Here is a 27,333-nt window from a genome sequence, read left to right on the forward strand (position 1 = left end):
CTTCTCTTCTTTCTCCTCCTCCTCTTCTTCTTGTTCCTCTTCTTGTCACTCTTCCTCCTGCTCTTCTTCCTCGCCCTCTTCCCTTCTTCTTCTTCCTCCTCCTCTTCTCCCTCTTTCTCCTTCCCTTCCTCTTCCTCCTCCTCTTCCTCTCCAGAGCCCCATTTCCACTCTCAGCCCCCTTCTCCCTCCCTCCTGCCAACCCGGAAGAGCTCCCATTTCCCGGGGAAAGAGTGAGGAAGAGGAGGAGGAAGAAGGAGAGAAGGAGGAGGAGGAGGAGCTGGCAGGTCGGGCGGGAGGAAGAGGAGGAGGAGGAAGAGGAGGAGGAGGAGGAGGAGGAGGCTCCCGTTGGAGGCCAGGAGCGCAGCCCGGCTGCAGGGGCTCAGCTGTCACTCTGGGAAGCAGCGATCCTCAGGAAACCATTGCTCCAGGAGGAGAAACCCTCTTTTTCCCAGAAGCCCCTGAGCAGGTCAGTGCCGCCTCCTTCCCCCTTTCCTTCCGGGCCCCCCTTCCCTCGGTCATCTTTCCCATCTTCAGCTGGGGATGATAGGATCTGCTGCTTTCATCAGAATCTGAATTGGAAGATTGTTCTCTCTCTCTCTCTCTCTCTTTCCTCCTTTTCTGCTGCTTCCCTCACCTTTGGACGGGGCTTCTGGGAAAATCCTTGCAGGGAAAGAAGGGGAGAGGAAAAGAGGCATTGTTTGCCCCCCTTTAGATCAGGGGGTGATGGGCGTTGCAATACCCCCCAGGGCTTTTGGATGGGTTTGGCAAGGGAGAAGAAGCTGAGCATCCATTGGCATGAAGAAGGCAAGAAAAAGAGGGTGATGGAGATGGTCATGTTCACCTCTGCAACCGGACTGCATTTTTTAAATGCGTGTTGATCCCTCAAGCGGGATCAACACGCATTGAAAATGCAATCTGGACACACCTGACAATACGCAGCCCCGAAGGCCTAGGAAACAAAGCAAACCCCAAATAGAGCAAGGGAATAGAAAAAATATTGCTTATTTAAGGAAACACAGCTCAACCTAGATCTCTTCGTTCTGCCTTCTTCTTCTTCTTCTTCCTCGCTGTCAGTTTGCAAGGCCAGCTTCGCCTTTGTTCGCCTCCATCTTTGCAACCCTGTCTGTTCCTCTTTCCACCGCCTTAAGCCCATCATCATCATCATCATCATCATCATCATCTTGTCTTAAAGGTATCCTCGTCAGATCCCTTCCTCCCATCTCCATAGGTCTCTCCCCCCGAAAAAACCTGCCTACCCTCAAACCCCCGAAATCCCCTACAGCATCTTAAGTTATTCAAGATCTCCCGGATCTCTCCACAGGATTGTGGATCCCCCCATGCAGGACCCCCAAAAGACCCCCGAGAGGATCAGAGGACTAGACCGTGACCCAGTTTTCTCTTCCCCGTCCCCACGCACACCCACATTGAAATCGCGATCGTCGCGACCCTGGCTGAGGGATTGACAAGGCTCCAAAATGCCCTGCAGAAATCACCCACTTTGAGACCGCTTGGGTTTCCTTGGATCAATCCTAGGGAATCCTGGAAATTGTCATTTATTGTGGCACCAGAGTTCTCTGACAGAGGTGGCTAAATGCTTCACAAAACCCCTGTCCCCAGAATCCCCTGGCACTGACAAAGAAGGCTCAAGATCTCACAATACTAGAGTTTCCAGGATCCCCTAGAATTGACGGATCATTTCTGCACTGTGTTTTGGACCAGGCCTGGAGATGGGAATGGAAGGGAAATTGGTGCAGGGAGGAAGAGGAGGAGAATGGAAATCTGGGGGAACCCACGCGGGATTCGTGTCCTGCGTGGATCCAGAAAAGGGGGTGTCGCCTGTATGAAATGTACACCTTCTGCTACGTCAGAAAGCGAGGAGGCGAGCGAGGCAGAAAGGCACTTTGGGCTTAAGAGAAGGAGAAGTCAGGCGGAGAGAGAAGAGAGGTGAGTTCAAACCCGCCTTCTTTGCTCGCACAGAACAATTCAAGGATAGTGGGATGCATTCACACTGGGGAAATAACCCGGTTTGGCAGCGCTTTAACTGCCCTGGCTCAAGGCTATGGAATTCTGGGAGTTGGAGTTTGTTGTGGGGCCCAGAGCCAACTCCCAGAATTCCATAGCCTTGAGCTAGACAAGAGTTAAAGTGCCGCCAAACCGGGTTATATCCCCAGTGTGGATGCAGCCTTGGATTCGGAATAGATACGGGTCAGGGAGTTGTTTTAGGAATGTGTTTGCAAAAGACCTTTGCCTCTATCGCGCAGGATTTGCTTGAGAAGCTTCTAGGCTGAAAGAACGAAAGCCAAAAAAAAAAGGAGACGAAAACGTCTTTGTTGTCTTCTTTCTTCTCTTCTCTTCCTCTCCCCCCCAAAAAAACCAGTATCTACAGGGTTTCAAGTCTTTTTAAGACATTTCTGCCAGAGAAGGGAAATCGGGAAGAGAGAGGGGGGGGGGAAACAAAAATAAAACCCCATTTCTTAGTTCACTTTAAAAAATAATAACGCCAGAGGAACTGAATTCTTTTGTCAACTGATAGGTAACGATTGCCAGCCGTTACTCGTTGGAGAGGTCGGGTTTTTAAAATGAGAGAAAATGGGTGCCTTTCACCTAATAGCGCCTTGGTCCCTTTCAAAGCCTTTAGAGATGTTTTTGACACGTGTCTCTGTGTTTGTGTGTGTGCGTCTGCACGAGATCAGGCTGTTGTCCTTCCTAGATTTTGAAATTCTGGGGGTGGAAACCCCCCAAAAACAAAACCCCTTTGACTTTCTCTGGAGAAGAGGCGAGTCAATCAGGATTGACTCTGGATTAAGTGGTTGGAGGATCGCGGGGGGGGGGGGGGGATCTCCCCCGGTAGGTCCCCTGTCTGGGGGGTAACATCACATGGGTGTTTTTGTTGTGTTTTTTTCCAAGAGAAAAGCCACCTGAACCTTTTCCGCGGCGTCTTTATCGCGGCATAGACGCGCGTTAGGAAGGTGTCCGCACGGGTCTTGCTTCCTGGGGAACTCCGGAGGACCCCCGACCCTGGCTCGGAAGGCACTCCCTGGAGACGGAGGAACTGTCCTCCCCTTCGCAAGGCGGGAGTCGGGGGTCCTGGGGGTTTAGGTCCCGATCCTGGGTCTTCGGAGGCTATTCCTGAGAATAAGCGGCTTTCAGAAAAGCACAAAGCCCTCGCGGAAAGTGGCTCTTGAGGAGGAACGCGCGAGTCGATCTCGGCCTTGGCGCCAGAAACAGGGAGTCTCTCCATTTCCCCCCTCCGTTCCTTTCCTTTCCTTTCCTTTTCGTCTCCTCCTTTCCTTCTTTCCTTGCCTTTCTTTCCCTCCTTCGCCTCTTGTTCTTCTCCTTTTCTTCTGCTTCTCCTCTCCTTTCTTTTCCGTTTCCTCTCCTTCTCCTTCTCCTTTCCCCTCCTTTCTTTTCCTTTCCCTTTCCTTCTTTCCTCTTCTTTCCTCTCCTTCCTCTTCCTTTTTCCTCTCCTCTCCTTCACCTCCGCTTTTCCTCCTTTCCTCCTCCTCTCCTCTCCTTTTCCTCTCCTTCTCCTTTACTTCTTTCCTCTCTTTTCTTCTGCTTCTTTCTTTTCCCTCACCTCTCCTTCTCCTCCTCTCCTTCTCTTTTTATTATTATTATTTTATTATTCTCCTTTCCTCTTATTTCTTTTTCTTCTCTCCTTCTCCTTTCTTTTCTTTTTCCTCTCCTCCTCCTTCTCCTTTCCCTAAGCCATCCATCTCCATTCCTGTTCTCTTTTGCTTTGGAGACTCTGCCTTTGGGCCCTTCTCCGGCGCAAGGCCAGCAGAAAGGACCGGGGCGGGTGCTCCCCCCATTCAAGGAAGGGCCTGTGGGTCCCTTTCGGAGCCTCCTGGCTCAGTGGGTGCCTTTCTCTCTCTCTGCCCTCAGCAGTCTTGGAGACGGTGGGACTCTCAACCTGGCCCCTTCCTCTCCCCCTTCAATGCCTCACTCTCTCTTTCTGGGTGTCACAAACCAGGGTTTCCGATTGTGCCCCAAACACAGAGGCAGCCAAGGCAATGGGCTCCATCGGCCCCTTTGCAAGGCTCCCGCTCTCTTGACCCATTTCCAGGACCAACCAGGCGGGAGGGAGGCTGAGCTTCTTTCTCTAAGGACCCTGCAAGGGTTGGGGCAGCGCCCAGAGAGGGAAACTCCGGTGTCCCAAGGCCCGATCCACGACCAGATTCAGCCGGAAACGGGGTTGGAACCCAGTCCCAAGAAAAGAGAGTCCTTGCAAGCAGAATTTGCACGCAAACGATGGAGAAGCTCCAAACAAGGGACGGAGCATTTCCAAGGAAGAGATGTAGAGGAAGAAAATCTGCTAGAACATGGCCACAGAGCCCGAAAAAAACCCACATCAAACCAAGAGATGTACAGTACAACTTCTAAGCAAGGGATGTAGGCTTTCCAAGTAAGAGATGTAAACATTTCTAAGCATGAGATGTAGCATTTCCAAGGAAGAGATGTACAGTTTCCATGCAAGAGATGTAGCATTTCCAAACAAGAGATGTACAATTTCTAAGCAAGAGATGTGTGTGACTTTTTTCAACTTAACGGCGTTAAGTGTGGGTCGTTACGTTTTTTGGAGAAGGGACTCCGCTTCTTTCTGGATTATAGTCCTGGATCACTCCGTTTCTGTATAAACCACTGTGTATGTTTTGTGTGTGTCCCTTGGAGACAGGCTCCTAAAAGACAGGGACGAATCTGAATTACCGGCTCCTTTTGGGCTTTTAGAATTAATGCAAAAAGGACCCCTCTTAATTCAAAACCTTTGCAAATCAGGAAATGTTGGAAAGAGATCCTCAGACAGTTTTGCTCCCAAGAACAAAGCGTGTGTGTGTGTGTGTGGACAGAGAGGGTTGTGTTGCCAAAATGCAGGGTTCAAAGTGGAAGTCTTTGGGGTTGTTCCTCCTCTGCAAATCTTTTTGTGTTTCCAAGAGAGGGGGACCCCAATTACTTTTTTTAAAAAGAGGACAGACAGGGGCTTTATGTCGGGATCGTTGCTGTGGTTGTTGAAATGCTTTCGAAGTCTTGAAGCATGGAGGATCCTACCTCTAAAATTCAGGGCTACATCCACCCCTTCCATTTCTCCCCATTCCCCCCATTTTGGGTTAGGGACTGGTCCCAACCCTAGGCGGCACAAACGAGACTCAATCTGGTCCGGTTTGTTTGCAGAAAGAGCCCTTTACACGGCATTAGATCAAACAGAGCATCCATTAACTTGGGTGTCATTCAAGCATTTTGCCAAGGCAGTCGGGTGCCCTGCGAAGACGGCGCTGGGCTGGATCCAAGGCGAGGAAAGCCAAGGACTGCCCCCCCCCCCTTTCTTGGCTCCTATGCAATAAAATGAAATGAAAACAAAAAATATATACACAGACATGTCTACAGTCCAAAGAGAGGACAGGGTTCGAAGCTCTTCCCTGTTTTGTCTTAGACAACTACAGCTAACGAAGCTAAAAATGCCTTGTTTTCATTAGGACGCCTAATAAAATGGCAAAGGCGAGATTGGAATCTAGGGTTTATTGACTCACTTGCAGAGAGGGATTCTTTCCTTTCTCTCTTAACACACACACAGCTGTGTTACATAGAAAAGCATTTAAAGGAAGCATTTTATTCATGCTTCATGAATGGAGCACAACAAAGATGGAGGGATAATCTAGATCCTGAGGAAGAAGGCTGTGGGTTTGGGAAGCTTGCCTAATTTTGGCAGCTTTTGGTGGCCAAACAAAGGGAATCCCCCTCAAAGTGTGTGTTTGGTGTATTTTCAGCGCAAACCTATTTGTGGGTTTCTGGTGCCTAAAACAAGCTTGAGATGTAGCCGAAGCTGAGAATCTAACCATCTAGCTTTTCCAAAATGTTTTTAAAATATGTATATTAATATATATTATATTATATTATATTTAAAAGCATATTTAAATTCTCTCTCTATATATATATATATTTGAATGCAACACACACACATATAATATTTTCGAAAAGCTAGATGGTTTTTGAATTTATATTTAAATGCTTTTTATATTTATATTTAAATGCTATTTTGGAAAAGCTAAATGGTTAGACAGAGATCTGTGGCCTACGCAAAGTTGATGGAAGAGACACAGGGCTTGGTAAAAAGTGGTCCAAAACACACTGCAGAAATAACTCAGTTTCAGACCGCATGAACTGCCCTAGCTCAGCGCTAGGGAATCCTGGGAATTGTAGTTTTGTGAGCCTTCTCTGTCGGAAAGAACTGTGGTGCCACAAGCAACTACACATATCCCAGGATTCCCCAGCACTGAGCCAGGGCCTTTAAAGCAGCCTCATCCTGAATTATTTCTGCAGATTGTTCCATGAAGACTGCGAAGAGCAAAGAAAATAAATATATAAAATCAAGACCAAACTGAACCTGGTTATTAAAAGTTCCAAGGAGGGAAGGACAGGCTGCAGAAATAAAACCTGGTAGGAGCCAAAAGGAGTTTAAGTTCTTGTCATTTGAGGCTACAAACCTGTCCTAACATCCAGAGATCAGGGATTCCAGAGATCAGTCATCCTCTTTTCAGTTCAAGGAGGGTTACACTTTTCGGCTGAGCTCAATGGGAGGGGAAATTGTTCTTAGAAAGAAAGGGAGGCTTCCCCTCCTCGTTGCTTTCGGAAAGTCAAACCTTTCCGCTCTTTGATATTTTTATTCGGAAGCTGGGGGAATTTCTGCCTAGGTTTCAATTGCCGCCCTCCTCCTCCTGAAACGCCTGCGAGGAAGGAAAGGGGGAAGGTGGGTGGTGTTTCAAGAGTCTTAGATCCGTACCCAGTTATTCGGAGAACACGGGTTTAGGAGGCTGTGGAAACAGTGCAAGACACGTGTTCCGTCAGGATGGACACCCTTCCCCTGGGAGGAAGACTCCGCAGGGGTCTCGGTTCTTCCTAGATCACCAGTGTCTCTCCTCTCTGTCCCCCGGAGAGTTGGTAGAACTAGGTTTCCATCAAGACCTGTGTCTGGTGAATTGGGAGACAGGGATCTCCATGAAGACCTGTGTCTGGAGAGTTGGTAGAACTAGGTTTCCATGAAGACCTGTGTCAGGTGAGTTGGTAGACAAGGGCTTCCATGAAGACCTGTGCCTTGAGAGTCGGCAGAACTAGGTTTCCATGAAGACCTGTGTCTGGAGAGTTGGTAGACAAGGGTTTCCAAGAAGACCTGTGGCTAAGTTGGTAGAACTGAGTTTCAATGAAGAAGACCTGGATAGTCGGTAGAGCTAGGTTTCCATGAAGACCTGTGCCTGGTTTCTGGGGAATGGTAGTTTGTCGTGGAGCCATAGCAGTTCAAGTGGTGCCAAACCGGATTATCCCTCCAGTGCGGATGCAACCCCGGTTTCTTTATTGGGTTTGGGCGACCCGATCGGGTGCAGCGGAGCCGGATTGGGTCCCTCCTCCCAGGCAGAGAGAGGCCTTTCCTTGGGGCTGGGGAAGGCAGAAGCCCCCCTCTCCCCGGAGGCTGCCCAGGGCCGTGTCCCCTCGGTAACCCTTCCAAAAGGCGCCCCAGGCGGTTGACACAGCTTTACCTGCGCTGTGCTCTTGCCTTGGAAAACCCCGGCCCAGGAGATGGGGACTTATAAGGCTGCATCCACACTGGAGAAATAACCCGGCTTGGCACCGCTTTAACTGCTCTGGCTCAAGGCTATGGAATTCTGGGAGCTGGAGTTTGTTGTGGTGTAGATTTCTGGGATCAGTAGTTTTGTGAGACGTTTAGCCTTTTCTCTTAGAGAGCTCTGGGGCCAGCGCAAACTACAAATCCCAGAATTCCATAGCCTTGAGCCAGGACGCATCTACATTACAGAAATAATGCAGTTTGACACCGCTTTCAGTGCTGCAGCGCCATCCGGTAGAACCCGGGGATTTGTAGTTTGTAGTTTTGCGAGGCAGTTTGCCTGTTCTGCCAAAGAGTGCTGGAGCCTCACCAAACTACAGATCCCAGAATTCCGTAGCCTTGAGACAGGGCAGTCAAAGCAATCTCCAAATGGATTATTTCTGCAGTGTGTTGGGGACCAAAACCTCACAAAACTGTAAATCCCATAGCATGGAGCCAGGGCAGTTAAACCGGGGTCAAACTGGATTCGTTCTGCAGGGCAGGCCAAGGGGATGAAGAAAGAGGTTGAATTAGGCTGCATCCGCACTGCAGAAACAATCCAGTTTGGGACCGCTTTAAGTGCCCTGGCTCAATGCTAGGGAATTCTGACAACTGTAGTTTTGTGAGACATTGAGCCTTCTCTGTCAGAGAGCTCTGGTGCTGCCATGATGAACTACAGTTCCCAGGATCCCCTAAGACTGAGCCAGGCCAGTTCAAGCGGTGTCAAGATGGATTGTTTCTGTAATGTGTTTGGGAATAAATCCAAAGGATAGTTCCCACTAGAACAGACCCATTGAATCCATGGAAATTAGGCTGGTGATTTACCATCCAGCAACACTGGATTAGAATTTTGTTGGTCTTCCATTCAAGTACCAACCGGCCCTGAGCCTGCTTAGCTTCTGCCATCCCCTCCCTTGCCTTGCCCTCCCCTCCCCTGCCCTCCACTTTCAGCCCGACCTCTGATGTGTCTTTACTCAAATGTAAGTCCCCCTTGGAGTTACGAAGGTCAATTTTACTTTGGCTGCATCCGCACTGGAGAAATAACCCGGTTTGGGACTGTATTAACTGCCCTGGCTCAAAGGTATGGAATTCTGGGAGTTGGAGTTGTTGTGGGCCAAACCAGGTTATTTCTCCAGTGTGAATGCATCCTTTAAGACTGAAACCTATGGACTCTTCTCCCGCATTCTGGTTTACTTCGGAGTGACTCTGGCGTTGCCACCAAGGGCCTCTCATCTTTTCTTCCAATTTCATGGTGCATCTACATTGCAGAATTCATGCACTTCGACACCTCTTTCAGTGCTGCGGCGCCATCCGATGGAACCTGGGAATCTATAGTTTTGCAAGGCAGTTTGCCTGTTCTGCCAAAGAATACTGATGCCGCTCCAAACTACAGACTCCAGGCTTCTGTTGCAAAGAGCCAATGCAGTAAAAAACGATGTCAAACTGCATTATTTCTACCGTGTAGATGCAAATCCCAGGCTTCTGTAGCAATGAGCCATGGCATTTAAAGCGGTGTTGTTCTTGTGCTTGTTGTTGTTGTTGTTGCATTATTTCTACAGTTGCTTCAAACCCAGAAAGACCAAAGAAGAAGAAAGAGGAGAGAGAGTTTCCAAAATTTACTTGGAAGCATATTTAGGCAGAAGACAGAAAGAGAGAAAGTATCTTTTTAAGTGGAAGGGAATTTCCATTGGAGTTGCTGAAGATTTTGCAAACTCCCCCCAACTAAAAAAAGTTGTGTTGTGAATAACCGATTCCAGCATCCGCACTGCAGAAATGATCCACTTTGACACCGCTTTAACTGCCCTGCCTCAGTGCTATGGGATCCTGGGAATTGTGGTTTGTTGTGGCCCCAGAGCTCTCTGTAGAAAGAAGGTTAAACATCTCTCAAAACTACAAGTCCCAGCAACCCCATAGCATTGAGCCTTTTGCATTGAGCTAAAGTAGTGTCAAACTGGATTATTTCTGCAGTGTGGATGCAGCCTTAAAGTTTCAACCCGAGATTCTCTGGCAGCAAATGTGATTCAATTGGGAGGGAGCTTCTTGGGAATATAGAGGATGAGGGCGTCTGTCATCCATCTTGAACTTCCTAGAGCAGCTAGGAATAATTAATAATAATAATGATAATGATAATGATAACAACAACAACAACACTACAGAAATCATAGCACACAGATGTCAAGCTTGAAAGGCTATCATAAAATCCCTTTGTTGCCTTTTGCGCCAGAGGGTAGGCCCAGGGCCAAAGCATGCCAGTTTCAAGAAGCGAGTCTTTCTATTAAACAACAGGAATAACTTTCTGGTTGTGGGAGCTGTGGAATGGGCAAATTTAGACAAAGCTTTAAACAGCAGTTGGAGGGCCTCCTGTCATGGGTTCTGTAGCAGTGGGTTTCTATGTAAAAGGGGGTTGAGATAGATGACATCTGAAGTCCCTTCTAACATTAGGATCCTATGGCTTTGTAAGCAGTGGCCTTCCACCTGGACACCCAGCAAACTCTTTCAAATTAGGGAGGCCAGGAGGTGGTTTTGGTTAGAACAAAATCATAGAATCACAGTTGTATTTTATTAAAAAAAATTTCAGAAAGAGAGATGCCTATTGGGTGAATTTTCTTTAAATGTGTGTGGGTGTGTGTTGTGTGCCTTCAATTTATTTCACACAAGACAAACCTATCATGAGTTTTTCTTGGCAAGAATTGTTCACAGGGGGGTTGCCTTTGCCTTCCTCTAAGGCTGAGAGAGTGTGACTTGCCCAAATAGGTTTCCCCAGTTGGTTTCTAACCTGGCCTCCAGAGTTACAGTCCAATGCAACGATAAATTAAAACAAAACCTAACTAAGGTATCTTAAATTTTTTATAGTGTTTTATATCAGAAGCTCAGAGCATGGGGGCATGCTGCGTCTCTGCTTAAAAGATGATCATCATCATCATATCATCATCATCATCATCATCATCAGTCTTTTAACCAGATTAAGTAGCATGCCCTCATCCATCATGAGCTTTCTGGAAATATAATAATAATAAGAATAATAATAAAAATAATAAATAATAATACATAATAATATTAAATAATAATGCATACCTCTGATCATTACTTATATAAATGAATAATAATAATAATAATAATAATAATATAATAATAATCTAATAATTTTTAAGGGATTGTGCAGCATGCCCCCTGCATCATGAGCTTTGGGTAGAAAACGGATGATGATAGATGTGACGACCGACGATAATGATCTTTTAAGCAGAGAATGCAGCATGCCCCACTGTATCATGAGCATCTGATATAAAATGATGATGATGATGATGATGATGATGATGATGATGATGATGAGTTCAAATCTAGCTGTGTTAGTCTGTAGAGTCCCTATGTAGAGAGATCTTTGAGACTCACTGAACACAGAAGTTGTCAGCATGAGCTTTCATAGAACGCACGAAATGCATCGGAAGAAGTAGACTGAAGCCTAGGAAAGCTCAGGTTGCCAACGTCTTTCTTTCAGTGAGTCTCAAAGGTGCTACAAGATCTTGTTACACTAGGAGCTTCAATATCTTGTAGCACTTGAGACTAAAACTGAAAGAAGTTGGCAGCCTGAGCTTTGGGAAGCTGCAGCCGACTTCCTCAGGTGCACCAACACAGCTAGTCCAAAGGTGCTCCAAGATCTCTCCAAATAAATACAATAAACAAACAACTAATAATTTCCTCCCCCAAAAAAAGTTGGATTTAAAAAAAAAACTGAATTTTTATTGCTGCGCTGCTGCCCTTTTAAAAGTGCTTACAATCCTTTCCTCTGCTGCCTTCATCCTTGGGGAATGCAACCTAATCAGTGCCTCCTCCTGGCCAGCCCTGGCCTCCCTGGGCACTTGGGGCCGGGCTAATGGCCCTGATTCTCCATGCCCAGCTGCGCCAAGGTGGCCAGGTGAAAGAAAGAGCACACCTTGCCTCCCTCCCCAGCCCTGTTGCAACCTGTCCCAATGGTGGGAAGAAGAAAGACACCCCCCCCCTTCCTGGCCTACCCCTTCCCTCCAGGACCCAGTGTTGCTGGTCCCTAGAGGAATGCAAAGATTAAGCCATCCCAAGGTCAGAAGAGTTTCGACCCTGCACTTTAAACAGGACGCAGCAGCAGCAGCACAGACACAAATGCAACAAGAATGACACAAATGCATTTTTAAAAAAGTGCAAATGAAAGCCATGCAGCTTTCAAACCCTTTCTTTCAAAAGGCTGACAAAATACTCATACTTGGGCCTTCAAGTCGTTCCAAGCGATACTTAAGATGATGATGGTGATGATAACAACAACAGCAGCAGCAACAGCAACAACCAATGCACGGGTTTTTTGGCAACTTTCTTAGAGATTTATTTTTGCCATGCCCCTCCTCTGAGGCTGAGAGGTGTGACTCAGCCAAGGTTTCTCCCAGTGGGTTCCATAGCCCAGCGAGGATTCGAACCCTGAAGCCACTAGGCCATGCTGGCTCTCCCTGATACTATTTAGTAATAAATAGTTGTCTGCCTGCAGACTGTCATTCTGATCCCATTTTGGAGAAAGCAGGCATACCGTTATATTTGACTATAAGTCGACCTCATGTAAAAGTCAAGGGCAGTTTGGGGCCAAAACTGTGGGTTTTTATATGACCCATGGATAAGTCAAGGGTTAAAATTTAGGGGCATGCAACAAAGGATCTATCTAAAGGTGAAGCAAAAGAAAACAATGCCAGACAATTTACAAAATCCCAGCAGGAACACACTCTTAAAGGCTGGATAGATGGGAGATAGGACAGATTACGCTCTTGTGAAAAGCATAATTTAACCCGGGCATGGTTCCTTTTCAAATCAGAATAAAGTACAGTACTTACATTGACTCATGGATAAGTCGACTCACCTATTTGGGGGTCAATTTTTTGACTAAAATTTCTAGACCTATACATGAGTATATACAGTAAATCCCCTGTGATAAAAATAAATAAAATATGTAATTTATAAATATATAATATTCATATAAATATAAATATTTGTTTTTCTGGCTTCCCTGGGAAAGGTATTCCCAGATTTAGGAGGCAGCCCCAGAGGCCCTGTCTACAAATACTCCCAAGGGTGCGAATTAACGGTCTGCTTGCACTCTTTTCTCTTTAAAGCAATGTAATTGACAACTTTGCACTTAAGGATCTCACGCAAACCTCTTCCTTTCCACGAATTGGGCAAAAAGTTAGGGTTTGGGGCTCACAGCTCCCTTTATCCCCTGAGCAGGAAGTCTGGGGGATTCTGGGCATTGTGGTCCACCAAAGAAACTATCCCCCAGCTCTGCCATTTAAATAGTAGCATTTATTAGATGTATGTTTGTAGGCTCCAACAGAAGGGCTCCAACTGCAGCGAGCCCTGAATTTAAGTCCAGTTTCTATTCTGATCCTCTTCCCTTTGATCTTCGAAGCAACCCTGCGAGGTAGGCTGGGCTGAGAGAGTGTGACCTGACAACCCGACTTTGAATGGACCTCTTTCCAAAGGCTAGGATTAAATTCCTTTTCTGATTCTCACAGTAACCCCAAAATAATACACAAGGAGTGATCGTTGTGAAATCCGTCCACTCCTGGAGCTCCCTTCTTAAGGGAAAGGTGGGATATAATCCAATCAAGAAATATAAAATAAGGGTTTCTTCATGGATTTATATTCCACTTTATCTCATAAATAAATGAAAGATTTCTTGACTGGATCTATATCCAACTCTCTTATAAATACACTAAATAAAAACGATTTCTGATTAGATTATATTTCACCTTCTCTTAAGAATGGGTTTCACAATGATTTAAAAAAAACAACAAAGCCCACCAATGCAAATGCTGCTTATTTTAATTTTAAAAGAAAAAAGACCCAGTTCTTATGCAAAACAAAACCTTAAAAAAACAAAAACCCTCTCCTAAAAGTTACTCACCCAAAAACACCCGAAAAGGAATTTACCCCGAGGGTAAGACTGAGGCTGAGACAACAAACAACAATACCAACATTCAGTGACGAGGTACTTCGTCTTATCTGTTTTACCGCAATCTATCTCCTTGTAATCCAGTCAATACTATCCGGTTTTCATTTAACGTTTTGATTTGCTCTGGAAAAACTTTGGAAAGGCAGAGGCAACACGGCTGTCCTCCTGCTATTTATAATTAATTTTTAAATATTAAAATATTAGAATTATTTTAAAAAATATCAGAATTAATTAGAATTAATTTTAAAATATTAGAGTTAATTTTAAAACATTAGAATAAATATTAAATATTAGAATAATATTTTAATCGTGTCAACGGAGGCAATTATTATTATATTATTATTTTTTTTTTATTTTTTTTATATTAAATAGATTTTAATTAAAGTCTTAGTTGGTCTTCTGCTCCTCCTCCGCCTAAGTCGAATTTGGAGGGAAAGAAGAGAGCATTTCACCCTCGAATATCGCTTGTTGTAAATACTTTCTTGATCGACCATTAGTTGGTACGATAGCCCTCGCTTGCATAGCAGACATGCCTTTTGTTAAGAGCCTTTTTACGAAGGGAGTAGATCAGATGCTGAAGGACGGCTTTTGGATACTTCTTGCCGGTTTTCCTGCAGCGTGGTGTCATAAGAGAAATAAAATGCAATGAAATCGCTAGTTTGTTCCGCAGATTCGGGATGGATTTATACAGGGAAAGACACCAAAAAAAAAATAAATTTACAGTCTCTTTGGATGGGAGGAGGGAAGTAAAAGAAATTACTCGGTCTGCTCTAAACTTTGGAATGGGAAAAAAAAATCAAATCCTATTTAGGAGAGCCTAAACGCATTTATGCTATTGCTCATGCATGTTTCTCTTCTTCTCTCTCGTAATTTCGCGTTCCCTTGATTTTTTTTAAGGCTTCTTCTTGCAAAGGTAGCATTAAAGTTGAAGCATTCGGGCTTCGTCATACAAGCCAGTCATAAAGGATATATAATCTAATATAATATATATTGAAGAAAAGGGATTTACTCCCAAGTATGTATGTATAGCTCTCTGTTTTTGTTTGTGTGTGTGTGTGTGTGTGTGTGTAGTTGAGAAATTCAGGCTTCGTTATACAGCCACTTGTAAGGATATTACTATCTATTCTATCTATCTCTACTGAAGAAAAGGGATTTACTCCCAAGTATTCAGGCTTCATTACACAAGCCAGGTAAAGGAAAAATAATATAATATATATTGAAGAAAAGGGATTTACTGCCAAGTAAATATAATAGAATATACATCTATAGATAGTTGAAGCATTCAGGCTTCGTTGTACAAGCCACGTATAGAGAACTATATATGTTTATATATTATATCCTCTACACTTGGCTTATATAACAAAGCCTGAATGCTTCACACACACACACACTTCCTTGGGAGTAAACCCCTCTTCTTCCATGGGCCGAGGGGGCCTAGGAGGGGGCCTCCGTTCGGAGTGTGTCTGCTCCCGAGAGGAGTCAGCCTGAAAGGAAGACTCCAGAGTCAGCGCAAGAGGGTTATTGATCCCTTTCTCCAGGAAGGGAGCCTTTTCCTCCTTTCGGTGCAGAACGCGCTGCCTTTGGGGAAGAGGGCTGAGGGTGTCTCGGGGGGGAAAGGCTTGCATTACGGGCTCCTCCCTCCCCGGCGTTTCTTCTGATCATCTGTGAATGAAAAGGAGGGGCAAAGAGGAAGAAAGGAAAGGCCCACCGACCGGTCCTCCAGCTCCTTCAGCCCGAGCCTTTCCCCCTTCTGCTCAACGGTTGTTTGGTGAACGACCAGAGAGATTTTTGGGGGTCTCTCTCGATATAGTCTGGGTTTTTTCCATGAGTAAAGTCATTGCAATCAGTGGACTTGCGATGTGATTCACATCAACTCTAGCTGGCATCCCACTGCAGAAAATAATCCGCATTAACTGCGATTTGGCTCAACGCTAGGCGATTCTGGGACCTGTCGTTTTCTGAGACATTGAGCCTTCTCTGTCACAAAGCTCTGGTGCCACAATAAAGTACAATTCCCAGGATTCCCCGAGCACTGACCCAGGGCAGTTAAAGTGGTGTCAAAGTGGATTATTTCTTCAGTGCGTTTTGGACCACAGTCAGCTACTAAAGCTTGCCTGTATTTTAAAGCAGGAGGTTGGATGGGAGAATCCAATAACGGGGAAAAAGTTTGTATGTGTGTGTAAATATATGTTTGTGTGTATGTGTATACACATTGGGGATTGGACTGGATGGCCCTTGTGGTCTCTTCCAACTCTACCAGTCTATGATATATATATATATATATATATATATATATGTGTGTGTGTGTGTGTGTGTGTGTGTGTGTAATGTATATATGTATGTGTGTACTTATAATGTATATATGTATATATGTGTGTATATATGTGTGTAATGTCCATATATGTGTGTGCATATATATAATGCATATAGGTGTATATGTATGTATATAAGTGTTTATATGTGTGTGTTATGTATATAGGTACATATGTATGGTGTGTGTAAATATATACACCCACATATATATGTGTATATTTATATACTGTATATATATATACACACACACATACACACACATAATGTGTGTATATATACAACTCCCCCCCACTTTTACTGGATTCTCTCTCTCTCTCTCTCTCTCTCTCTCTCTCTCTCTCTCTCTCACACATATATATATTTGAATCCCTGCCAGTATAGGAGAAGCAGTCACAAAACAGAACTGTACAAAGAAAAGTACACTAGCATCCCAGATCCACCAAAGGAGTAAGACGGTCCATGGTGCACAGGAAGCAAGCTTTTGAAGCTCCATTAGCTTCAGGTTACAAATGGTTCAGGAGAAACTTTGACAAATACAGGGCAATGTCTTTTAGAAAGAAAAGAGAAAGAAAGAAGCCCTTCCCCTCCTGTCTCCCTGCAGCAGCCCAGTTTGAACCCTGGCTTTAGCATTCTTCCCCTTGGACCCATTTCACAGACTGGAAGAGGAGAGCGAGGCCCTTGTTGTTCCTGAATGGGAAGGAGCCACTAGGGGATGCAATGGCTCAATGGACAGAGCGCGGAGACAGTAGTTTAACGAGTTCGAACGGGGAAGGAGCAGCCAATCACGGGAGGCCTTGGGCTTTTTCTCTTTCCTGATTGGCTCCCAGAGGCTCCATTCACTCCTTTCCCACCACCCGCGCCCACTTTTCTTCTACAGGCTGCATCCACACTGGAGAAATAACCCGGTTTGGCACCTTGGAGACTAACTGAAAGAAAGAAGTTGTGAGCATGTAGATTTGAGCCTAGTCTCTCAGATGCATTTGCAAGCCAAGCAAGGCTGAGCCTGGTTAGCCCTTGGACAAGAGCCCACCAGAGAATAAGAAGGAGCTTGTGCCAGGGGCCTTGCCCAAGTGACACTCTCTCAGCCTCAGAGGCAAAACCTCCTCTGAAGAAATCTTGGCAAGAAAACCCCAGGCTAGGTCCACTTTAGGGTTGCCCTAAGTTGGAAGGGACTTAAAGGCACCCAACAAACACCATCACAGCTTCCCTAGAGGTGGAAAAATCTACCTCCAGAAGAGCCAGAGGAAGGGGGCTGGAACACGAGGGAAGACCCAAAGGTTGGAACAGAGGGTGGGAGGTCAATATACAAAGGGATCCTTGTAGCAGCTTGGAAGCTTCCTGAAAGAAAGAAGTTGGGAGCATGAGCTTTCGTAGACTTGAGCCTACTTTCTCAGATGCATTTGCAAGCTTTGCATATAAATGCATCTGAGAAAGTAGACTCAAGTTTACGAAAACTCATGCTCCCAACTTCTTTCTTGCTCCCAACTCCTTTCTTTCAAGGGCCCCTCTTTGCTGCAAGGATCCCTTTGCAGAATGCTTTTGGGAAGACGCTACCAGAGTCTCAGCCCCGCTTGGTTTCCTTTTCTCTCCAGCCTGGCGGGGGCGCGCTTGGCTCCCTCTCGCGGGGACGCGCTCTTCCCAATCCCCTCCCTTTTGGGGGCGGAAGAGAGAGGCTCCGCCCCCTTCCGCCCCCTCCTCCCTCCCTCCCTCCCTCCCTCCCTCGCAATGACACTGGAACCTCCTTAAAGTTGTGTCTCGCCGCAGCCGTCTGTGAAGCCTGAGCCGGCTGGCGCCATCCTGGTTCTTTCAGAAATAATGCCTTCCCTTTAAAGAAAAAGAAAAAAAAAGGAAAGAGAGAAAGAAAGAAAGAAAGGAGGGAAGGAGGGGGGAGGGAAGGAGGAAGAAAGGAGGGAAGGAGGGGGAGGGAACGAGAAAGAAAGAAGGAGGGAGGAAGAGAGCAAGGCACAGAGAGGTAAAAGGGGACAATCCAGGGAGATCAAGTTCTCCCCGGTTCCTCCCATTCATTTTTTCATTCCCTTCTTCCCCCCCTCAATCTCTAACCTGGCTGGCTTGGGAGGCTTTCTCCTTTCTTCTTCTTCTCTTGGAGCCTTTCCGACTTTCCTTCCCGGCTTCGATCGGGTTTTCTTGGCTGGCAAAATGATCCCGGGTCCTTAGCTTGTTTGTTGCATTCAAACGTGACGCTGTTTCTCCCCTTTCTGGGGCAGCAAAGTTTGGAAAGGTGTGTGTGTGAGAGAGGATCGGTTCTGATCCTTGGAGTGGAAGGGAGGATCGCAGAGGGAAAGATCCCTTCGCATTTGAGCAGCAGCCAAAACTCTTTCTCCCTCTCTCTCTCTCTCTCTCTCTCTCTCTCTCTCTCTCTCTCTATATATATATATATATAAATTACTGTAATTCCTTTTGCTGTTCTTCTGTGCCAGGTCTTTCGGGGGTTGAGATTGGGTAGGCTGGGGAGAAATTGGCCCCTAAGGACCCCCAAAAAGTGAGCATCGCCCCAAAACACAAGAGGGAGGGAGGAGAAGAAAGTTGGTTGTCGCATCCCGAGTTGGAAAAGCACTGCCAGCGCTGCAGCCGGCTCCAAAGAGCAAGGAAAGCGGAGTCTTTTGGGGGGTCGGATAGGTGAGTTGGTTAGACCCCTTCCTCCTCCTCCTCCTTTAGCCTGGGGAAAAGGTGGGGAAGAAAACACCCCCAAAGCGAAAGAAAACAGCCCCCCACATCCAGGTGGGCAAGTCTCGCTCCGAGATCTCTCTCAAACCCTTCAATATTTAAATATATATAGGGAGAATTCAAAGATATAGCTGTGTTAGTCTGTAGAATCAGTACCTGGAGAGATCTTAGAGCCCCTTTGAGATTCAAGAAAGAAGGTGGCAGCTGGACCTTTTCCTAGATTTCAGCCTCAGGTCCATTTAGATGCAATAATAATAATAATAATAATAATAATAATAATAATAATAAGAAGTAGAGGGGTCTTTTAGCACCCTTGAGACTCACTTAAAGGAAGAGGTTGGCAGCATGAGAGCTTTCCTAGACCTCAGCATATATATATCCAAGTTGTTGCTTCCTTTGGAGTCTCTTTTATTTTTGTAACCCAAACTTTTCCTTTCTTTTTATTGTCTTTCTCTCCCTCTGCTTTTGGTTTCCCTTCTTTCCTTCCTTCCTTCCTTCCTTCCTTCCTTCCTTCCTTCCTTCGCAGGTGATCCAAGGCAAAGAAGCAGAAGCAGAGGCAGAAGACGCGTGTCTTTAAAAAGAAGAAGAGGCAGAAATCCTCCGGGGAGAGTTTGGACTCAGGTTGCTTCTTTCTCTCTCACTCTTCCCACCCCATTTCTCCCCGTTCTTTCTTTCTTATTTGCCGTTTGTGAAGAGGGAGACTCTTGTGTTTCAGAGACGCCTCTCTCCACCTGGGCAGAGAGAGAGAGAACGAAACAGAGAGAGAGAGAGAGAGAGAGAGAGTTCCAAAACTTGCCCTTTCTTTTGGACACAATTTTCCCCACCACTTTTTGGGGGTCATTTATTCCCGCCTCCCTGATAATTTCTAAACCCCTCTTTCTCTGCCCCTCCCCCATCAATCTTACTTTAAATTATTTTTAAAATAACAATTGCACTGGAAAAAGAAGAATAAAAAGGGGGCAAGTCCACCATCTCTTTCCCCTTCCGCTGCTCTTGCCGTCCTGCCTGGAAACGCCTGCGGGGAGGAAGCGGCCATGGAAGTTACCACGGATCAACCCCGGTGGGTCAGCCACCACCACCCGGCCGTCCTCAACGGGCAGCACCCGGAGTCCCATCATCCCGGCCTGGGCCACTCCTACATGGACCCCACCCAGTATCCCCTGGCCGACGAAGTGGATGTACTTTTTAACATCGACGGACAAGGCAACCACGTCCCGCCCTACTACAGCAACTCCGTGCGGGCCACCGTCCAGAGGTACCCGCCGGCCCACCACGGTAGGTCCCTCTCCGGCTTCTTTTCCGTGGGGTTGTGGTGGTTGTGGTGTGCCTTCCAGTCATTTCCCACTGACCCTCTAAGGAACTGATCCTGGGGTTTGCTTGGCAAGGTTTCCCTAGAGAGGGTTTGCCAGGGCCCTCCTCTGAGGCTGAGAGAGTGAGACATGCCCAAGGTCACCCAATGAGTTTCTATGGCCGAGCCAGGTCTCCAGGGTCCTGATCCAAAGCTCCAACCACTAGGGCAGCTGGCTCTCCTTTTCTTCCCCCAGATCCTCCTAGGTGGGTACTAAGAGCCAAGAGTTGGACTTTGTGAAGAGAAGGCATAGGACTCAGTCGCATCTAGCACGTTGCTGTACCTAGTTCTCTTGAGCACCTCATGCCTCCAAATTCCTCATCTTTATATACACACACACACAGACACACACACACGCGTATATATTGGTAGAAGTCAAAGGCATAGCCGTGTGAGTCTCTAGAATCAGTCTGTAGAGAGATCTTGTAGCACCTTTGAGACTCACTGAAAGAAAGGCGGCAGCAGGAGCTTTCCTAGACTTCAGTCTCCTCCCAAATGCATCTGAGGAAGCAGATTGAAGTCTATGAAAGCTCATGCTGCCAATTGCTTTCACACACACACACACACACACAGTTGTTGTGTGCCTCTTTTTCTGACGACCCTAAGACGAAGCCATCACAGGGTTTTCTTGGAAACTTTCTTCAAGTGGAGTTTGCCAGGGCCTTCCTCTGAGGCTGAGAGAGTGTGACATGTGCAAGGTCACCCAATGAGTTTCTATGGCCAAGCCAGGTTTCCAGAGTCCTGGTCCAAGGCTCCAACCACTAGGTCAGCTGGCTCTCCTTTCTTTCCCCCAGATCCTCCTAGGAGGGCTACTAAGAGCCAAGAGTTGGCTTTTTCTCTGTATCATCTTCCTCCTTTGAGAAATGCAGGCAGGCTTTGAATACATGGCTTTTTGGTGCGCAGGGGAGTTTTTAAGGGATGTGATTTTGTACGGTTTTTATTGGACATGTTAAAATTTTTTATTGTAAAGTGCTGTAGAATATTTTTTCCCCTCTGTGAGCCGCCTTGGGTCCCTTTTGGGGAGAAGGGCGGCATACAATTGAAACGAATCAATGAACCAAATCAACTTCCCCTTTTGACAGCCTCTACTACCGGCAGTAAGGCCCGGAAATAAGAAGTAGAGAGCGAGTAAAGTGTGTGTAGAGGGTGTGTGTGTGTTGTTGTTGTCCCCCCTTCCCTCCCTCGCTTCTTAGTTTTATTGTGTGCCTTCCAAGTCGCTTCTGGTTTATGCAGACTTTGAAGGCGAACTATCCTAGGATTTTCTTGGCAAGTTGATTCATAGGAGGTTGGCCATTGCCTTCCTCTGAGGCTGAGAGAGTGTGACTGGCCCAAGGGCAGCCAGTGGTCCCTTCTTCTCCTTAAACCCTTCATAGGACGAATCCTGAGCCAATGAATGATACAGATCCTCTCCATTTCTAGAGGAAGGACTGGTTTTTGGAGGTAAAATCCAAGTCCCCCCCATTTTAGGATTTTTAAAAAGAATTGGGGGGAGCCCAAAAGCCTTGTTCGCCAGGAACTGGAAGGAGCACAAGCCAAACTTGGGCCTGACTCTTGGTTTGGATCCGAACTGGACTCAGGGGCATGATCTGCTTCAAGAATGGATTCCGTGGGTCTGATCTATTCCCACTGATTTGGGCCTAGATGCATAAAACCCTGTATATGTCGGTATCTGTGTATCTCTGTCTCTCTCTCTCTGGTGTGTGTGTGCGTGTGTATTATATATATATTGTGTGTATGTGTGTGTGCATGTAATATACTGTGTGTTTGTGTGTATAGGGTTCTGCCATTTCCCTATTTTACAGGGAAGGGACTTTCCCGGAAACTGAAGCTGCCTCCTTCAATTCCCCCATAAACGCATTATTTTTTTTAGGGCATAGAGAGAGCCCTAAATATTTGGCAAATCCCAGGGACTTGGCTGGCGATGCGATGCGGTTTTTCAAAGGTTGCCAAACCGACACAAAAAGGGCTCAGCAGCAGGGAGGCTCACTCTCGAGTAAACCAAGCCCGGCCGGATTGCAACCTTGCAGCTTCAGCTCTGAATTCACACACACACACTTTGAATTGGTTTAAATTGGGGTTTGGATGTAGTAGAGGAAGGATAGGAGCATTATAACGGCCCCGATCCGGGTTTAGGAAAGCGCTTTTGTCATCTGTCTGGATTTTTAGACTGCTTTCTTTTAAACTCTGCAAATATTGCAATCCTCTGCAATTTTACCTAAAATTGCAAAACACTATAAACTCTCCAGTAAAAAAGTACTGGGCCTGGACTAAAATAATAATAATAATAATAATAATAATAATAATAATAATAATAATAATAATAATAATGTCCAAATTACTGTTATTTTTGTTTTCCGTTTCAAAAACGGTTTAGGAGTTTGGATCAAGAAGTCTGGATCTTTTCGATCACTTATTTCCATTTTGTGATCCGTCTTGTGCCACAGAAAGGCTTCCAGACTTTGTCCACACTCAGTTTAAAAGAGTTTAAACCCTTCCACTTTCCCGACTGAGCTATTATTATTATTATTATTATTATTATTATTATTATTAAAAGTGAAAATAATTGTTTCTAGTTGGTTTCTTTTGCTTTTCTTTAAACAGAAGAATGAAAAATCACTTTTGGTTTCTTTTGACAAGGGATTTGGAAACTGCTCCATTAAAGCCTTAGTGGGTAATAATGAAGGGGAAAAGAGGGGGATAATAATAATAATAATAATAATAATAATCTTCTTCATCATCTTGCAATCGTTTTAAAATATAATTCCGAAAAAGAGGCTGTAATGACTTTGCCTCGGGGGCTGAGAGGTTAGAAGTGTGAAAGCTGTCAGAGGGGCAAGAAAGAGAGAAAGAAAGAAAGAAAGAAAGAAAGAAGAGATAGGGTTGTTTCCCTGGGACACTGACCTGTCAGCATACACGAATCTGCTGAATATTTCCAAGGGGAAAACAAAGGCACCCATTGAGGAGTAATTCCAGTTCAAGGCCTGGCTGCCAGTTTCAGGGAGATCCTGGTCTCTTCTTCAGGCTGAATGGGAAAATAGACAAAGGATGGCACAAACATTTTGATGGCTTCCATGGCCAAGCAGGGATTCGAACCCTGGCCTCTACACCGCAGAAACAATCCGGTTTGACCTCCGCTTGCATTGGCCTGGCTCAATGCTATGGGATTCTGGGAAGTTTTGGGAGACCTTTAGCCTTCTCTGTTGGAGAGCTCTGGGGCCACAAGAAACCGCAGCCCCCAGAGTCCCATCCCTACACTGCAGAAATAATCCAGTTTGACACCACTTTAATTTAATTAAGGGAATGATTTAGTGAATTAGAAAACAGACCATTTCAAATTATATGTGTGATTTATATGTGTATAAACACATGTGTGTGTATATATATGTGTGTGTGTATGTCTGTGTGTATGTGTATTATATGTGTGTATATATATATATGTGCGCGTGTATGTGTATTATATGTGTATAAGTATATATATGTGTGCGTGTGTATATATATATGTGTGTGTGTGTGCGTGCGCGTGTGTGTATTATATGTATATAAGTATATATGTGTGTGCTTGTGTGTATATAGTGTGTGTATATGTATTATATATATATATGTGTGTGTGTGTGTGTGTGTGTTTGTGTTTGTGTTTGTGCCTATGGTTGTATATATGTGTATGTGCATGTGTATTATATGTGTATAAGTATATATGTGTGCATGTGTGTGTATATGTGTGTGTGTGTATACCATGCTGAAAGGTGAGGAATGGAGGCAGAAGGTGCTCCAGAGAAAGAGGCACAGCAGCCCAGATCTCTTTGCAAACTCCAGATAGGCCAAAACTGTTTGGAAAGCGAGATTGCTGCTCTTACTCAAGGGAACCCCTTGGACTCTTCTTTCTTTCTCTCTCTCTCTCTCTCTCTCTCTCTCTCGACTGGGAAATAAAGTGGTGGCGAGTGTGTAGCAATACTCCCGGCAGAGTCATAAATGAGCTGCTTAAAGGACAGAGTTGCCTTGTGCCAAGGGATTGAGCAAACCCGACTCATCCCTAATCCGTCAATGCCTTGCCCGGCTATTAGAGGCATTACAACACGTTGCAAAACATTGGTTCCTCTCCGCTTCCCCCCCTCCGAGCTGGAGGCAATTCTAACGATCCTCCGCCTATAGGACTTGACGCTCCTGTTGCATCCACATTGTTGCATTAACTCGGTTTGACACCGGTTGAACTGCCTTGGCTGCATGCTATGGAATTCTGGGAATTGGAGTTTGTGGTGGCCCCAGAGCGGAGCAGAGGCCACCACAAACTCAAATTCCCAGAATTCCATAGCATGCAGCCAAGGCAGTTCAACCGGGTTAATGCTGCAGTGTGGATGCAGCCTCTGGAAAGCCCTTTCACACAAGAGGGATTAACTTAGGTTGGAATAATTTCAAGACCCCCAACCCCCCCCCCCCACCCCTATCCACCTTTGTATAAAAACGTCCACTTGCTTTAAAATAATAATAATAATAATAATAATAATAATAATAATAATAATAATAATGTATTTATCTATCCCCAAAGACCCCTCTTTTTTCAAAAGAAAAAACAACCCCATCATGCATCCTATTGACACGTGGGTTTCCCTGTCGTGTGAACGCCTCTTATTTTATTCCCTCTGATCCAGAGCCTTAGCCTCATCCAGTTCCAGTAGATGGGAATATTTAAAATGACTGGTTTCAGACTGAGTTTTATTGGGTCTTCCAATCTATCGGGATATTTAGGATTTAGGATGACTGGTTTTTCAGTTCAAAGACCCAAATTTGTTGGGTCTGCATTTAGTCCCTCTGATGCAAAACCTTAGCTCTATTCAGTTCCAATAGACAGGAATATTTAGGATGACTGGTTGTTCACTTCAAAGACCCAGATGTATTGGGTCTACATTTAGTCTCACTGATCTGGAGCCTTAGCCTCATTCGCTTCCAATCTATGGGAATATTTAGGAGGACTGGTTGTTCACTTCAAAGACCCAGATGTATTGGGTCTGCATTTAGTCTCACTGATCTGGAGCCTTAGCCTCATTCACTTCCAATCTATGGGAATATTTAGGAGGACTGGTTGTTCAATTCAAGACTCAATTTGATTTTGGTCTGCCTTTGCAAACCACACCTGAGTCGCATGGGACACTTATACTGTATTCGGGTGGATTGTAAGATTTAAAAGCAAAATTCAGCATTAAGGCAGATCTTTTCTCTTTGGGATATTTCATAGTATTTTTATCTGCAGCAATGTGAAAAATGTAGATTGCTAAATTGACTAGGCCAGAAGTCAATTCCCAATCCCAATCCAGAAGCCAATTCCCAGGCAATCTAAACAGATTCTAGTCCTTAACATAAGGCAGGTTTTTAATAGGAAAGTCCTTTTATTTCAGGGGGATTCCTAGCATTATCTGGCTATCTAGAATTGCATTTACTTTAGGATCTTAAGTGAAGGCTGCGAAAGGGAAATCAACTTTCATAGTCAGCCCTTAACTTGAAAATAATATAATTTGTGCATTGTTTATTTATTATATTCATTTGTATCCTGATTTTCTTCCAAAATTGGGACTCAAAATGGCCTACAGTCTAAAGACTTACAATTAGAAACTCACAAAAATGACCATTAAAATAGATAAAATAGATTTAAATAGATAAAATAAAAGATGGTTGAAATAAATCTGTTTTGGGGAGAGGGCAGTGTCTTTTCTATCTAATGTAATAAGGTTTACTTCCAAGTAAGTGGACTCAGAATAGTCTCATTTTGTGGTTGGGGAGTTTGTCGGTTGGAATATGGAAAGACCCAGGAAACTTCAACTAGTTGCTGGTGAAATAAATAAAGAAATAACATAAGAAATTGAGATCCTAGTGAGATCCTAAAAGGACACAAAGATGATCAGCGTTTGTTTTTTTTAAAGTCTGGAGAAGAGAAGAGAGAATAAATTTGTTCAGGAATTCTGGGAGAAGATCAATACTTTCCCCCACTCTCCTGTTCTGCTTTGGTATGCTTTTCTTGTCTGGAACTTGAGCCTGTTAATTCGGTATTAATGTCCCCAAATACTTCAGTTTAGGAGGATTAGTTTTAAGTAACTAATTAAGTAACTAAGCTTTAAGTAACTAATTAAGTAACTAAGGGAGAAAGCTAACTTCTTAGGCAGGAACAGCTTCTCCTAAAGTATCATCTATTGGGTTCTCAAGTGGTCACCAGTTGCCATCGTAAAGCTGTCCAGGTTTACTTGGAGAACAAGGCCCCATGAAGATGGGTTGAGTTTTGTCTAGACCAGGGTTGGCTGTCCTTGGTTAGGTGTTGTTCTGTGCTTTCAAGTTATTTCTGATTGATGGCGCCCCTGTCTCAGGGGTCTCTTGGCCTGAGAGTGTTTCCAGTGGGTTTCCATGACCCAGCAGGGAATCAAACCCTGATCTCCAGAGTCACCGTCCAGTGCTCAGACCACTATGCCGCACTGCCTCTCAATGGGAGTTTGCTGACTGGCTGGGGGATTTTGTGGGTTGCAATCCAGCAAAGGGAAGTGGTCAACCTGGATGAAGAGGCCTGGAGTTTAAAGTAGAAAAAGAGGAACTTTTCCATGCTCTGAGTTCTTTATTAGTGCCCTCCAGTTTAAGAGGTTTGGCAGATCTATTCAGAAAAAGTGAGGGTTTTTCTTTTGGGGGGGGAGGGGGAGAGAAGTTTTCTGTGTTTTATGTGGGTGGGGGAAAAACTTCAATGGAAAAGGCAACCAATTTGGGGTGTGACTGTGTGTGTTCTGCCTCTGTTTGTTTTACTTCAATTTAATCAGATTTGGAACCACAGACACCTTTACTTAGGAGTTACTTACTTCCAGGTAAAGGTGCCTACCTACCACTGCCATCTTTTCCTAAAAATCTTCCTCTCTTAAAACCCATACAAAAATAGACACTACACAATTGTAGCGGTTTAACTGCCAGGGCTCCATCCCACACAAACCTGGGATTTCTTATTTCATGAGGAATTTAGAGACCTCTGCTAGAGAGGTCCAGTGTCCCTGAAAGCTACAAATCCCAAGTTTTCTGTAAGAGGTAGCATGGCAGTTAAAGTGGGATCAAACTGCTGTATACATATGTAATGTGCAAGAAGCCTTAGATGAAAGGAAAGGCTTTTTCAGACACACAGATAGTCAGAATGAATGGTGGTCTGTACTATTACTACTACTACCACTACTACGAACATTTATTTATAACACCCTTTCCACCAAAGGGTGGTACATCAGAACATATATAATATAAACAAATGATAAACACCACAATATAAAATGTTAAAAATAGTAAAATAATATACTAAGGATGTAGATGGGGAATTAAATCAGTTTGACACCACTTTAACTGTCATGATTATGTCATACAGAATCCTGGGATTTGCAGTTTGGTTAAGCACTGGGGCTTTCTCTGGTAGACGAGGTGGAA

General features: G+C 45.0%; 1 protein-coding gene across 4 annotated transcripts in view; it reads left to right on the forward strand.

Annotated features, from left to right (window-relative positions):
- The first annotated feature begins 392 nt into the window (after positions 1-392).
- The window catches only part of GATA3 (GATA binding protein 3), a 79,666-nt gene continuing 52,725 nt past the window's right edge, over positions 393-27,333 (forward strand). For 3 of the 4 annotated variants that reach the window (XM_042470876.1, XM_042470877.1, XM_042470875.1), the window contains exons 1-2: positions 17,822-18,506; positions 19,081-19,829. In XM_042470876.1, coding sequence (XP_042326810.1) covers positions 19,589-19,829 — 241 coding nt within the window. In that variant the 5' untranslated portion in view covers positions 17,822-18,506; positions 19,081-19,588. Of the gene's footprint in view, positions 467-17,821; positions 18,507-19,080; positions 19,830-27,333 lie in introns of those variants that run through there. The other variant, XM_042470874.1, reaches the window with a different exon arrangement.

Source organism: Sceloporus undulatus, chromosome 5 (genome assembly GCF_019175285.1).
Source record: "Sceloporus undulatus isolate JIND9_A2432 ecotype Alabama chromosome 5, SceUnd_v1.1, whole genome shotgun sequence".
Lineage (NCBI taxonomy): Eukaryota > Metazoa > Chordata > Lepidosauria > Squamata > Phrynosomatidae > Sceloporus > Sceloporus undulatus.